The following is a 15,695-nucleotide window of genomic DNA, read 5'->3' as shown; positions in this document are numbered from 1 at the left end:
GTTTCCCTTTATATTTATGACAATACCAAATCAGAGTTAATGGACCACCTCTACATAACTTCCTAAACATTACAGAAAAACATCTTGCAGCCACTATTTGCAATTAGTTATTGAATCATTTACACTCACTGATAAAAACAAGTACAGAACTTCACTCAATGTAATTAAGAAACACCAACAGTATACAAAGGCAGATTTTATATATATGTATTATATATATAAAACCAATAAACCAGGTTAGAATTCTGAGCAACCAACACACTACACTGAGAACGAAGGGGTGGGTTATGAAACGGACCTCAGGAGTGTTCATAAGGTGTTTAAAAAAAACCCCACCACTTACCTGTTATTCCCTTGCACTGGTCAGGGATACAATCTATTACTGTTAAAATTTCTTATGTGGTAACTTTACACATAGTGCAAAGGGACTACAAATACTAACTTTAGATTTATCGGCAGGTGGTTTAATTTCACTTTTTTTTGTGCTGCATTAACGTGGTGTCTGGTAACACTGATTCAGGCAAATTCTGTCATTTCATTTTAAAGACTAAGTTCAGCAGTATGTACCAAACCAAAACTACATTCTAGGCAGAAACTTCATATACAAAAGTTCTGCCTAAGAATAATATTAATTTATCATGTTTTGAAGGGCAATATATTCTATATGGTTTTAGCTCATATGCTGAAAGTTTTCCTTTTTCAAATATTTTTTGCTTCCTGAAATACATTAATTCACATAGGCCACTTCCATAAATTAGTATATTCCCATCGAGACAAGAGGAATTTCTGTACCCAAATTGCCACAGATCAAGATAATACAGAAACACATATATAATTGTGCCTTCCTCCAGTATAAATCAAAGGTACTTAGATGCTTCTGAAAATTATTTCACACACAATAAGAACTACCAAGTTTTTCTAAATAAAATAACTACTACCCACACAGCAAACATTACACTTTGGAAATTTTCAACAGAGTTACTATATAATCATTAAGTGTATTGAGAATAACCAACTGTGCAATGACAAAAAACTTTACTAAGAAAGCTATTAGTCAACAATCAACAGATATGAAGAGACCTCGCTCGTATTTCTATATATGCCATGCTGCAGCAATACTAACCGGCTCAAATGTTTCACAAGCTCCATATACAGGGCTATATTCTTCCCCAAGACACATGGGTAATATACTCTCTTTGAGGTCAACAAGAGTAGTTACATGTGACTATCTGAGGACAGAACTAAGGCCTTAATGTTCGGACATTAGTGTGATGGCCACAAATAGCTAGATAGGGTACACATCCATCAAGATGACAACACTCTCAAGACTGATGTTTAACCCACCCACTGACATTTTACCTTAAAACAAAGGTTTAAAGGGTAGGATTTTCAGAAGTGTTCAGCACTGGCCCGACTGTACTCCCACTGAAGTAAATGATCAAACACCAATAGTCAGCACTTCTAAAAATTCTACTATAAAGTAATATGATTTTAATAACCGTTCAAAAGCAAGTAGAGTCAGAATTAAGACAGCTAGTTGTACAGCTCAAATGGTATTGCAACTATCTCCAAGGAGTTCATAATTTTGTACAGAGCACTAGAATATACAGTTAATGTTTGGTTAACAGTTGCAGCCTTGAGCTTAAATTTCCTTAGTCTGTTTAAACCAAATTTCAATTTTAATATACATTTGCTCTACTAAATCCTGCAATATTTTACACATTACAGAACAGTACCCATTTTAATACATTAGACAAATCCATTACATATTCCAGAACTACTTGTTAAACTAAGATTGTTTTAACTATTTCAGAGCATACAATTTCACTAGACAGTTTTATTTTTTTTTTAAAAAAATCATTATTCATTTTGAGAGACATTTACAAGTTATTCACTCTTTTTCAGTATTCATGTCTCTCTCCTACTTAAGCAGAAGAATTCAAATAGAACATGTAGCCATCACTTGACTAGTAGCTACAAGTGAACACATGGAAGAGTTGGCAGCTTCTGTCCATTTAAAAATGTACACAGGTAATTGGTTAATTTTTTAACTTTATGTTTAGTTTGTGCAAACAGTCTTCAGAAAAGCTGCACACTGACTAAAACGGTGAGATAATGCAGAAATCAAGCATTTCCTCATGAAGTTGGCACTATCATACCATTTATAGAACAGGAAAATACTACGAGCCAAGCTATAATTTGAATGAAAATATACTAAGTCTCCCCTTTAATACAGCACAAAAATGCTGAGCTCAAAAGTGCATTTTCAAAAGCAATTACTGAAGTACATATTTTGTATGGGTTTTAGTTACCAAAACAGTGCTATCCACAAATACATAATACAAAAGCGGCAAAGTTAAATCTTCCTCACAAAAAGTAAGGGCTCACCTAATCAGTGTTTTTTGTTTTTTTTTTTAAAAATTCTACATCCAACAGCACTTTGTTTTCTATCTTAGGTACTTATATGGCCTCTAATTACCATAGTACCTGGACATGTCAAAATCTTTTTATCCTCAACACACACTACTGTGAAGTAGGGAAGTACTATTAACACATTTTACAGACGGGGAAAAGGAGGCAGTGATTCGCTCAAAGTTCACACAAGAAGTCCGCGGTGGACCAGGAAACTGAAGATGGGTTTCCCGTGCCCCAGGCTAGTGACCTGGCACTCTTCTGGTGCACATTTAAAAATAAAAGCCATTAGGTACAATACTACAAGAGGATATATGAGTAATTCACAGTGATATCGAAATTAGTATTTCATGATCAAAATGCAACTTCCTAGATAACTCTCCGAGAGCAATTCCAACAGGTCAAGCTTTTAATATTGCTAAGCAACATAATACATACCTAAACACAGGAATATATTTTTTCACCAGTAAATTAAGTAAACGCAATGATTTACGAGTACACAGAGTCCTGAATAATATAGGGGATTTGAGTACTTTCATATAAATTAAAACCTTCTATTACAAAAAATATTTAACAACAATATTTCATATATTGTGCCTCAGTTATAAAGACTGAACAAATAGTTGTTCTTTTTTAATGGAATATTAGATTTTTAAATATTCGATAAAGACATCACACCATTACTTCAGATTTTCCTAAAACCAAGACGCAACAGTTTATGGTGAAGTTATATGATCATTTTAAGATTTCATTCAAAAACGCACACTGCTCTGACAGTACTAACAGGAAAAAATTAGTTAATTACATTGTGAAACTTCTGTTCAGAATTTTGATTTAAATAACTAATATATGCACAATTATTTTTAAATGTAATAATAGTAAGAACTTTTATAGGAGTTCATTGATACTAATATGGATAAAAAGAAAAGAGTACTTGTGGCACCTTAGAGACTAACTGTACTCCTTTTCTTTTTGCGAATACAGACTAAAACGGCTGTTACTCTGAAACCTGTTAATATGGATAAAAGTCACTATCCACACAACTGGGACCCTAGTCCGGCTTCAGGATCAATACAGGTGTCCTTGCCAGCTGATCTCAATGCAGGATGGAACTTTGGTGTGAAATGAACACTTTAAAATGCAGTAATCATAATTTGCCTGCCTAAAGTTGTGAACTGGTATGTAATATAGGTACCAACCAACTATGTTGTTATTTTTTAGACTTCTTAACTGACTAAAAACTCCACAAAAGTAACTTTCTACAGACGACATCTAAAACACATGCATTCAAAGTTACATGAGACCGTTCTATCCAATTGTTACCACTTAAATTTTTTTTTATTATTTGTGTGGTTGATGAAAGTACATAGTGTCAGAAGTAGCAGGTATTCAAGCTTAGTAAAATTATTAAGCATTGTAAAAAGTTAAGGTGTCACTGTATGTTAAAGGGAAACCAGGAATATAAAAAAAGTTACATTTACCCCTTGCCCCCCACCTATTTCACAAAGCATACTTAACACTGTTCAAGCTGAAGGAGAGATAAATATGGTAGACTGAATCAGAGGCAGGTGAAAATATGATATATTACTTATTTAAAAATGAATGGATATAATGTTTAAGACATCCCTTTCTACCGCTATTCCCAGGATGTATAAAAACTTTCACAAATGGTACATGTTGAAATGTGACATACAAGAAATTTGTTTAGCAGTTCAGCCTGTGTAATGTGTACAAATCAGTGTAATCAAGTTAAAATCTTCTTTCTGCATGAATAATTTAAACTGATTTTATAGTATGGCACTTGTTAACTGATTAGTTTATGAACTTTTGATCATATAATGCAAGATCTACATATAAAAACATCTCTGGTCACATCCCAGGATTAATACCACTACCATACACAATTTCAACCCAGCCCCAAAAGAACATTTTGTAGTTAAAAGGGACTTTTTACGGCCTGTAAAATGAGTTTAGGAATGTGTAACCTATGTAAATCTATGTTCGTTTTTAAAGAAAAAGACACATCCTGACTTCTGACATTAAAAACACAAGAAAAATCAAAATCCAAAAAGCTGACAGTCTTTAGATCAGAGGTGGGCAAACTATGGCCCATGGGCCATATCCAGCAGGTGGGACCATCCTGCCTGGCCCCTGAGCTCCCAGCCGGGGAGGCTAGCCCTTGGCCCCTCCCCCGCAGAGAGCACTCTGGCCTTCCGTTCCTGCCGGGCAGCACGACTTGCACCTCCCCGCCCACCTCCCAGGCTTTCTAATAAGCCAGTCCTGCCGCTTTGAGCAGCATGGTAAGGGGGCGGGGAGCCAAGGGGTTGAATAAGGTGCAGGGAGCAGTTGGATAGGGTGGAGATTCGGGAGGAGGGTGGTCGGGGGGGGGAGGGGATTGGATAGGGCTTGGGAGTCCAGGGGGGGCCTGTCAGGGGGCAGGGAGTGTGGATAGGAGGCGGGGCAGTGTCCTGGGAGGGGGCAGTCAGGGGACAAGGAAAATGGGGGTTTGGAAGCTCTGAGGGGAGCAGTCAGGGGCGCGAAGTGGGAGGGGGCCAGGCTGTTTGGGGAGGCACAGCCTTCCCTACCCAGCCCTCCATACCGTTTCGCAACCCTGATGTAGCCCTCGGGCCAAAAAGTTTGCCTGCTCCAGCTTAGATCATATGATCGTACACCTCCTTCTGTGCTACATTTAAAATCTAGTCTTTCCTTCTCAAAGTTATGAGCAAACTCTACCCACAAAAGACACAAAAAAAGATTAATTTGCAGATTACATGAATAAAGAATGATTAAGTTATAGAGAGAACAACTTAGTATAACTTTTGAGGTACTGGATAGGACTAGCTACCCCATTAACAACTTTGTCAAAGGGCTTCCTTGTGAAGCCTTCACAAAAGTGATAAAAAAATTAAAGGCTCACCTTTATCAGGTTTAGCATTCTAATACATCCAATTATATTTTGTCATTCAGTACATGGAGCCTTCTTCATTATCTGTTCAGAATCTTCTACAGTGAACACAGAATCTTATTAAAAATAGCATTTCATATTATTTTGATAGTAACTCCTCCGTGAAATATTCTGAACTATTTCTAAAACCAATCTTTCCATAAACTTAAATAACCAATAGCCAACTTCTGGTTTTAATGTCAAATTACTTTGTCTTCTCACAAACTGCTAATGTAAACCTAAAAAAAAATAGGTCTGAATTTTTTTAAGTCTGCAAAGTACAAAGTAGACAAATTTTGTAACAATATTGAATGTATCATACAAAACACTGAGCCGGATAAGTGAGAAAATCATTAACTAAAATTCAAGAATCTTCTTGCCAAGAAGCCAAAAATAAGCATATGCAGATGAATAGTTAAAAGAAAGTTCTGTTTTGTTATAGTATGTCCTTATGACACACATTTTAGAAAACATGTTTTAAAGACAAACCCTAAACCTGAGAAGTATGAAATCAGGTTTCTTGTTATTGGTTTTCCATTTTTTACCATCATTATAGAAGTCATAACTACGTACACTATTTAGTGTAGCAATAACATTGAAATCTGTAAGCTTTATTTTAGAGCAAGAAATTAGTCTTGCAGGTTTTATAATATTAACCTATATCTTGAAAATCCAGGTCTGTATTACTATCTACATCACAGAGAAATAAGAAGTTTAAAGAACTTAAAATGGAAGTCTGAAATAACAGCAATTCTTTAATCAATCAGTATGTTCCCAAAACAGAATGAAAAATATTGACTAAAAAACACAAATGCTTTACTAAGTATCAGCTAGTGTTTTAAAAATCGAAATGGTCACTTCTTGGGATCACACATTTTGTTTTTTTTTAATAGTCTTCAAAATTTTAGGCTGAGACCCAAATAATGTAACAGTACATATTCTGTACTACAGACACTTTGCTCTCTCCATACAGAAGAAATCTAGTATCTGTGATGCAACTCAGCTCACATTCTGAAGAGCAGTAAGTTTATCTTGATGTTACTGTAAACTCATTGTAAACTCAAACCTTCTTCTGAAAATGAATACCATTTTCAATACTTAAGACAGTTATAGTGCTTGACTAAAGGTACTTCATAATAGCAAATTCTACTTTTAGTTAATGTGATAAACAGAACTTAATTCTGATAGTTTATTACAATACAACCTTATATACTATTAACTTTGCAACACACATTCAAAGCCAAACATGTCCACTGCTGCTAGTATACTACATCTGTTCAAAGGACTATGCAGTTCTAATGTTTCATGGTTTGACTTCTTAGTCCTAATAGAGTTAGATTACATATCCCTGAACACATTTCTCAGAGTCCTATGTATTCAAAACATATCAGTCAGCTGACAAAAAGAACCTCATCCCCTATTTTCATTTGTGAAATGTCCTCACACACATAGGCATAGGTACATTAATGCACAGTATGTAATATCACTGAATGGACAAATTAGTGTTTTTTAAAGAGTAATTTTTAAATTAATATGGATAGTTATTTATGTTCTTATATTCAAACGAACTTATTTTTAGTCAAAAACTGGAACCATATGCTTTGTTCACTGTCAGTACATATTTTGTATTTACACAAAGACCCAGGTAACAGCAAATCAAACCTACACATCCACTAAAATTATGTCTCCGATTCAAGTAGTCAAGTTACTAATTGAAAAAGGCATCACTACAAGCAGCACAATAGGACAATTACGTTTTATATTTGAACTAAAATCAAACATCAAGGTAAGAGGCACTATTCTGAACATGAGCAATGAAATCACTGCAAATGGGACAGGACACCTAAGTAAGAGAAATGTCAATACAGGCCACACTAAAATGCTTTAATTTCAAATGAGCACCAGTGTTAATCTCTGCAATCACCATTTGCTAAATATAATGCCCAATAATCTGCATGACATTATCATTACAGACCAAATAGCTACTCAATCTCTATTTTGAGCTATATAAGAAACAGAACCTAAAACACAACTATAGAACAGGTAATGTTCATGCCTAATCCTACATTACCCAACTGGAAGATAGACAACATTCGACCTGGGATATGCTTTTTCTGTAACAGACTGCATCAATTTTTCACAAAACAAAGTAATACAGTTGCTAAAAACTGACCAATTTACAATCACAATAACTGCACAGACCTAGCCACACATTTGACTTTTTAATTTGATTTTGCTTGAAATAATTATGCCGACCATAGCTATACAAACAACACAGGCAGACACACTAGGTAATTGCTATACACGTCTGATGCAATAGCTGTAGGTGTAGCACTCATTTTCATTTTAATCTCATTTCTATCCTGGGTGCAGGGCCTACCTAGGCCGAGCACTCAGCCTGCCCGACTGGGCTCTGGCTGCACTGGGGAACAAGCAGATTCAGTCAGGAACATGGCAGCACTGGGGAAGGGGGAGGGGAGGAGACCAGACACGCATCCCTGCTCAGCATTAACACGACAGGTCGCTGGGGAGATGATCACGGCTCCCAGAGGAACGGCGAGCAAAGAGCCAGAGCGGGTCGGACAAGGATACAGGTCAAATCTAAGTCGAAACCATCCTCCTGGTATCTCCTTTTGTTCCTGCTGACGATCTCTTTGATGATGGCGGTCATGTCTGGGAGCCGGGGGCTGCTCAGAAACAGCGAGGACAGGCAGGGCAGCGGTGACGGTTTCTGCAGGATGCAGATGGCCCTGGCCTTGGTTGAGGCGGGTTCCCCTCTCCCCGCTGCTGTATCGGGGGCCGCTGGGCTCTGGACGGCGACCGGGTAATGGCTGCTGTTACTGCTGGATGGCACCGTGGACAGGGCCTGCCTCTGCGGCTCAGCCCGAGGCCCGCAGGCGGCGGACAGGGGAAGCAGCGAACCCTCCTCCCCCTGCGGCGGCGGCAGCGGCTGCTCCCGGCGGCGGCGGCGGCTCCCTCCTTCTCCAGCTGCCCCGAGCGGCGCTGGAGCGGCGGCGGCGGCGGCGGAAGGGTTTAGAGTCGGCCCAGGTCCCTGAATGTGCCGCCGCCGCCGCCGCCGTCTTTGAGGCGATGAAGGCGGAGAGGGGAACTCTCCAGCGCGCCGGGCCCCAGAAATGGTGACAGCGGGTCGGGCCCCCCCGTCCCGCTCCGCTCCGCTCCCCGCCCGGGGCGGCGGCGCAGCCCGCGCGATGGGGCCGCGCAGCCGGGCGGGCGGGCGCTCCCTGCCTCGCGGGAGGAGAAGGCGGCGCGTCCGGCTGCAGCTCGCACGGAGAAGCGAGTGTGCGCGGGCTCAGGCGCTGCGGTGCGTGCGGGGCTGCAGGCCGCCCGCTCTCATCGGCCCCGGCCTCCTCCGCGCCCGAGCGACACTGAGCGCCTCAAATTTCCATCATGGCTGCAGCTTCCGAGGAGAGACGAGCCTGGCTCCGCCCCCGCCTCCTCCGCCGCCAAGGAGAAATAGTCCCGCCACATCAGCGTCCCGCTGCCGCCCACTACAGCTGTTCCTCTTTCCGCTGCCCCGCCCGCTCCTCGGCGCGCTCCTGCACCCGGGGAAACGCTCTGATCGTAGACAGGGTGGGAGATCCGTCCCGGGAAGCAAACGGTGAGCCGGACACAGGGAAGCGGAACGATATGTTCACGCTACCGCCGCGACGGAGCTACTTCCCTGTGGAGTCACGTGGGCCGCGTCGGGGCCCTTTTCTGCCTGCGGCGCTCCCCCCACCTCCACCTAGGGGGCGCCGTGCGGCGCGGTGCCCTGCCCGTCCCGGAGCTGGTCGCCGGGGCTGTAGCCGGGCTACTCCGGGGCGTTCAGCTGTGCGGCTGGGGCAGAACCGGGCCTTGGGCCCATGGGGCCTGGCTGCCCCACGGAGGGGTGGGTGCAGGGGCATCTGCCCTTTGCACTCCCCCCCCCCCCCACTCACACAGGGGAGTAGGGCCAGGTATGGCCCATGCGGTGCTGGCGCTACAGGCTACCTCTATCGTTCATGTTGTTTCCCTAGTATGAGGGAGCGGGCGAGAAGGGGGAAGCTCCACTGTGCTAGGCGCTGCTCAAACAAAGCAGATGGTCCCTGCCCCCAAGGCTATATGATGTAACCTGAGGGGCTAGAGGAAGCGTTGTGAACAATCCAATAGTAGCAAATAGCATGTCTGTTCCTTTTATTCTGGGGGAGGTGTTTAAGGGGTTATAGTGAGTGGGGATAAGTGAAAGAAAGTGGGAGAAGGTGACTGAGTAGGTGAGGAGTGAAGCCAAGGTGAAGAGACTGGAGCAAACGTAATCAGAATGGAGGAGAGAATGGCTCTTCAAAACTGTAGAAAATACTGATGATGTCATCAGTGTCCATTGGTTCCTGCTTTGAATGCAGATGCTGCTCCCGGTTGCTGGGATCACCATGTAGAGACTGGAAATGTGAGAACCGCTAGAGTGTGCAGCATTTTCCCAGGTACTGGCTACAGTGGAGAGCTGTTTCCAAAGAGGAACAAGTGCTATAGAAGAAAAACTGCAGGATAGCTGAGTGCAGGGAGTAGAGCAATCCCCAAATGTGGTGGTCCTGGGTGCTGCATCAGGTGTGGGAGAAGCAGGAACCATATGTGGCAGGTAGATAGTTTTGTATTAAGCCCCGTAATATTAGGAATAGCTGCAGTGAGAACAGCTGGCTGAAATGTTTTGGCAAAATATGCTGTCTTGGCAAAGATTAAATGTAACTTTCATTTGGAAATTTTTTGGGTTCTGGGCAGAGGCTCTATAGGTGGGTGGGTTAGGATATTTAGCTGGGATGTGGGGGAGACCTAGGTTCATGTTCTTGCTCTGAATCAAACGGAGCAGGAACTCGAAATTGTGGCTCATGTAGTCCAGGCCAGTACTCTTAAGCACCAGGCTAGAGCGAGACACTCACCTACCTCTTTCCTCCGATACATGTTTTCATGAAAATGTAGAAGGAAAACAATTGTTTTAAGTTGGTGTGAAACAGAGTTGTCATTTCCAGTTAGGGTGAGTAAGTTGTCAGTCTGCAGCATGGGTTATAGCACCATCTGTTCTCTAAGAGCAGAGAACACCTATAAACAAGGCACAATTTCTCCTCCAAAAAATTTAGGGTCATAGTTGCTGTCTGTAACACCCTTCTTACACAAGGCATGCAACTCATGTCTACATTGTCCTTTTGTTGTTAAAACTTTTGTCAGTCAGGAGTGAGAAAAACATACCCCTGACCAAATAAGTTTTAAGGACAAAAAGCGCCAGTGTGGACAGCACTTTGTCAGTGGGAGATGCTCTCCCTCCGACAAAGTTAGTGCGCTTCATTGGGGGTAGTTTTATTTTGCCAGCAGGAGAGTTCCAGCCAGCAAAGAGAGGCTACGCTGTGTACCTTACAATGGCATGGCTGTAGCGGCACAGCTAGGCTGCTGTAAGGTACACAGTGTAGACATAGCCTAACAGAGTGATGCTAAAAACATTAGACCAAAACCTAACAGCATGATATATGAGACACTGAGAAGAAAGGTAAAAATAACCACAAGCAGGATAGTCACATGACCATAACGGATATCTCACAATGCAGATATGTGTAAAGATAAGGTATGCTGTCCACACATATACAACGATAACTAACAAGAAGTGGAAACACACAAACCCAATGGAATGATTGTGTAATCAGCATAACAGAAAAGACTGAAGCGGAGAGATTTTGTTTACTCTGTTGTCTCAAATAGGAGGGAAGAAGGAGATATTTCATCAATTATGAGAAATGATCAAAGACTTCAAACAATAACAACGAAAAACCTGTGCACAAGGATAATGGTGAATATAGCATGAAATCTATACAACAACCTGATACTTAGTGAGAAATGTATATGAGATTAAACCACCAAAACAATGTGTTGTATCTACCTCTGATAAAGAGCTGAGGTCTCTTTTCCTTTACATTTTGGCAATACTTCTATAACTTATCATGCCAATTAGTTTGAATTTTCTAAACAATAACCTCTAGCATAGAAGTGGTTTCTGAACTAGTATATGGGCACCTACTGCCCCCTGCAGCCTCATAGGTCCCAGAAGAGTCAATCCAACCAGACAGTAGGAACAGAGAGCAGGAATGAGCGCCTTCTATAGAGAGCACAGTAGCAGTACATTAACAACTGCAATTCACCATCTGTTTCTTTCTCATCTCTTCCATAGTCAACACAGTTGTACTTCTTGTTTTTGCTCCATTCCTACCATACATATAGCTAAAGAGCATTGGAGACAGAGTATAGTGTTCAGAGTAACAGCCGTGTTAGTCTGTATTCGCAAAAAGAAAAGGAGGACTTGTGGCACCTTAGAGACTAACCAATTTATTAGAGCATAAGCTTTCGTGAGCTACAGCTCACTTCCTCAGATGCATATCGTGGAAACTGCAGCAGGCTTTATATATACACAGAACCATATTTCATGTTTCATATTCTCTGTGTATATATAAAGCCTGCTGCAGTTTCCACGATATGCATCTGAGGAAGTGAGCTGTAGCTCACGAAAGCTTATGCTCTAATAAATTGGTTAGTCTCTAAGGTGCCACAAGTCCTCCTTTTCTTTTAGAGTATAGTGTGTAGATTATAAAAATCTCTCATATCTGCTGCTTCAAATACTTTTACTCCACTTCTGATAGTTCTTAGGAATTGCCCCTATGAACCAAACTGTGCCTCATCTGAATAGGAAAATTACTTACTTTGCATGACGATTTGGGGGTTTTCTCCATATCACTTCTGAATTGTCTGAGATTTTATTAAACTGAATCATGAAATTACTGTGTCATGAGAAGCCTATACATGTATGTGGATCCACCATGAGATAGCAGGACTATGTCACTCTCTGCCAGGCCAGAGACAATGGTGAGTGATCAGTACTTAACTGATCGTCTATTCAAAGTAACACACCTTCGGACAATGGGTTTGCTCTTGCTGGGAGAAAACACTTCCTCCTCTTGTCTGATGGAAGCAGTGAAAAGTTACCAAAAGGCAGAACAAAAAGAAGCAGGTACCCCAGAGTCTATAAATGGGTGAGGATGGGAGGATTAATTTTGCATCAGATTAAGATGAGAGAGGCTTCCATCATGAGGTTAGCTAGAATCCCCAAAGCCGACAAGTTGCAGAGAGAGAGTTCTCTCACAATCACACACGCACCAGCAGATTTCAGAGTAACAGCCGTGTTAGTCTGTATTCGCAAAAAGAAAAGGAGGACTTGTGGCACCTTAGAGACTAACCAATTTATTTGAGCATGAGCTGTAGCTCACGAAAGCTATTAAATTGTTATTAAATAAATTGGTTAGTCTCTAAGGTGCCACAAGTACTCCTTTTCTTTTTGCACCAGCAGATGTAACTTCTGCCTTTTTACTTGGAAAGCAAATTGATACCATCAATTATCAGTTTCTTTTTTAACAGAAAGGTGAAGTACTGTCTAATACTAAAATACATTTCCTAACACTAGGGATGGTATACAAAAACAAACTCTTGAGGATATTCTAATGTTGAGCACCACGAATGGAAACGCTATTTGAAAACAGCATCCTCCAAACTTAGGGGAGCTAGGTGGGAGAATGAGAATCCTGAGATAATATCTTCAAAGAAGCAGAATTACAAGGTAAGTAATTTTCTCTTCTTTAAAGATACTCTCTAAACATAAGAATCCTGTAAGGACAGTCAGTAGCTTGAAGGATAGTGCAAATAAAATAAAATAGGCTACACAATAGGCCTCTCTTAACACAGAGCTATTGAAAAATAACAGCTATGTTATTTTGCTTTTTCTTAAATAAAAGGCTGCAGTAGATACCAACAACAATGAAGCATAAATACAAGAGTCCTTGAGAGACTCCATATGGACTCGAAAAAGAAAATACATCCAAGTTAGCCAAAGTAGGGACTTCTTGAAAGGACCAAATCAATCATAATAGAAGAGCTTGGCCCTGGGCATCCCCCCAGTCTGAAAAATAGATAACATAGGCCTGAAAGATGGAAGCTTGATTTCTCCCTAGAAAGGCTGAATCCAAAATCTAGTGCATTGCCTGTAATGTTCCTGAGGCTGGCAATGAAAACCTCAGAGACCACAGACCTACATAAGACCTTCAAACTACAAGCAAGGTAGGACACAACCAGTGAGGAATACAATCAGAAGCTCCTCGGCCACGTCCACTTATTGACTTCATCGATGAAGAAATTGGTATCTTACAGTTGAAGATGAGCTGGTTCTCTGAGGCCTCTAGTACATTTCAAGGAAAACCTTAAGGACCCTCACGTCTGAACATACATCATGGACAATATGCTGATAAAAGGAAGTCTGTCAACATTTACAAAAAGGATTGTTGATGATTCCTAATTCTGCTTATTTTTGTAAAATTTGGTATAATATGTATCAGTCAAGAGCTTCAATCTCTGTTATCCTAGCAGGTGAAATCACTGTCTTCTAGAAATGAGCCATCATCAGGAAACTTGAACTCACAGGTAGTGAATGGCTCAAAAGCAGCTTTGTCAGGACTACATTTATATACCATGACACCAGTGGCTTAATAATGTAGGGGAGGGGCCAAATTCATTAAGCCCTACATAATGTGATGCAAACAGTTGCAAAACATTGTTCTGCCTTCTTTTAGCTACCAAATGAACATGGAGTCAGACTTTAAAGTAGATGTCAAATGGAAAGGAGATTGAAACATTGTTGATGTAGGGGCATATAAGGCCTTGTGTGCACCACACCATAAACCTTTCCCTTTAAAATGGTATGTCCTTCTGATAAATTCCTTGAAAGCCAGGAGGACTGAGAACACCTGTCTGTCAACACCTTTCCTATGGATTGTTGCTTGAAGAGAGGCACATTGTAGCTGAGAGAATTCCCAAGATGAGAGAGTGAGGTGTCTTGGTTCAGAGGGAATATCGCTGGTCATGTCTGTAAAAGAACTAAAGTACTGTATCTGCTTGGGCCAAAATAATGCTATCAGGATCAAGAATTGTTCCCTCTCCTGAGTCTAAGCAGGAGCATAGGCACCTAAATTAATAGCAGAAACACTTACAGAAGTTTCCTTTTTCAGTGGATTGTAAAAGCATCTTTCACAAAACATTTTCCCCAATATCACTAGGTGAATACCCTCTTTTCTTCTTCCTTTTTCCTTTCTTCCCCACCAAAAAAAGATCTGATCCCCTGCATTCTGATCCACTTGCCTAAAGGGAACTAGTAGTGATTGACAGAGACTGCCTGAAATTATTCTTTCCTTCCCTTTCTAAGGAATAGAAATCAGAAATTAATATGTTTTTAGAGACTCCAAGAGATGTGTTAAATTCTCCATCATTTAGAGTATTTTCATAAAAATTAGATGACTTTCTAAAAGTCTTACTTCTAGTTCAACTACATGTTCTTGGTTTATATTCAGAATTCACCAGATTAAATGCTGTAGCCTTCATTATGCAGGGGGTCATACTAATTGGTCATTGTGGTTCCTTTTGACCTTAAAATCTATACATTTTTATGAACAGACAGAGTGAACACTTTTCATGACAAGGGTCCACATGCAGACTCACAGAAATCATGAGACTGCCCCTCCCCCCTGACACTTTTTTGTGTATGTAACCATAGTAAACAAATCAAGATCATCTTTCAGAGTGAGATTTCTGTAGTTCCTTTAAGTATTCAGGACGATGCATATTTTTTAACAGCTGTTGTTCCAGGAAAGACCATGTGCCTTAGCACAGAGTCCCTGTCCTGGGCTCCTGATCCCAGGTCAGATGGATACTGAAAACCAGTCTAAACTAAAGAATGACTATGGATGACTATCATCTCAGCAAGACCCTGAGGCCATCTTATAGCCAGAATTGTGATGGTGATCTTCATGATGACTACAAACCTTAAGAAATCAAGATTAATCAACACTTGTGTGAATGCAGACATGCTACCAGCAGCTATTTGACTAATCCTACTTAGCTAGCGTGTTCCACACAGCAACCTGCTGAGCCAGGAAAATTTTTACTACCAGACTCGTAGTAACTGAGACATCAGATGAGTTTTTCAATCCATTTTTCTTTCTTTGATGCTTCCACTGCTCTTCTCACCTCTGCCAGTTATTCTTTTGAACTGCTGATTAGTCTGTCTTCAGCTTCTTCTCCCCTTCTCACACACTGTGTCTTGCTTTCTATTAATCTTCCTTCTCTATCTGTTCCCTCCCTCTGGGTCCTTGCTGATTTCCCATTTCCAACTCCTATGGAACCTTCTTTCACCATTCCATCCCCCTTCTACTGCTGGATCCAATTCCCTGCTCCTGTAGAAATCACTAGTAAAGCCCCAATTGTCTTCAGTGGTTGCAGAATCAAG

At 41.0% G+C, this 15,695-nt stretch overlaps 2 protein-coding genes across 4 annotated transcripts in view; one reads left to right on the top strand and one right to left on the bottom strand.

The window, feature by feature from the left end:
• The window catches only part of PTEN (phosphatase and tensin homolog), a 93,752-nt gene extending 85,001 nt beyond the window's left edge, over positions 1–8,751 (bottom strand). The window contains exons 1-2 of one of the 2 annotated variants that reach the window (XM_073353741.2): positions 8,444–8,751; positions 7,949–8,370 (exon numbers count right to left, since the gene is read on the bottom strand). In XM_073353741.2, coding sequence (XP_073209842.1) covers positions 7,949–8,027 — 79 coding nt within the window. In that variant the 5' untranslated portion in view covers positions 8,028–8,370; positions 8,444–8,751. The remainder of the gene's footprint in view (positions 1–7,948; positions 8,371–8,443) is intronic. The other variant, XM_073353742.2, reaches the window with a different exon arrangement.
• The window catches only part of ATAD1 (ATPase family AAA domain containing 1), a 448,477-nt gene that overhangs the window by 384,078 nt on the left and 48,704 nt on the right, over positions 1–15,695 (top strand). The window lies entirely within an intron of this gene.

Source organism: Lepidochelys kempii, chromosome 7, assembly GCF_965140285.1.
Source record: "Lepidochelys kempii isolate rLepKem1 chromosome 7, rLepKem1.hap1, whole genome shotgun sequence".
In the NCBI taxonomy this organism is placed as follows: domain Eukaryota; kingdom Metazoa; phylum Chordata; order Testudines; family Cheloniidae; genus Lepidochelys; species Lepidochelys kempii.
Note: the sequence above shows the minus strand (reverse complement) of the source record. Positions and strands in the feature narration are given on the sequence as shown.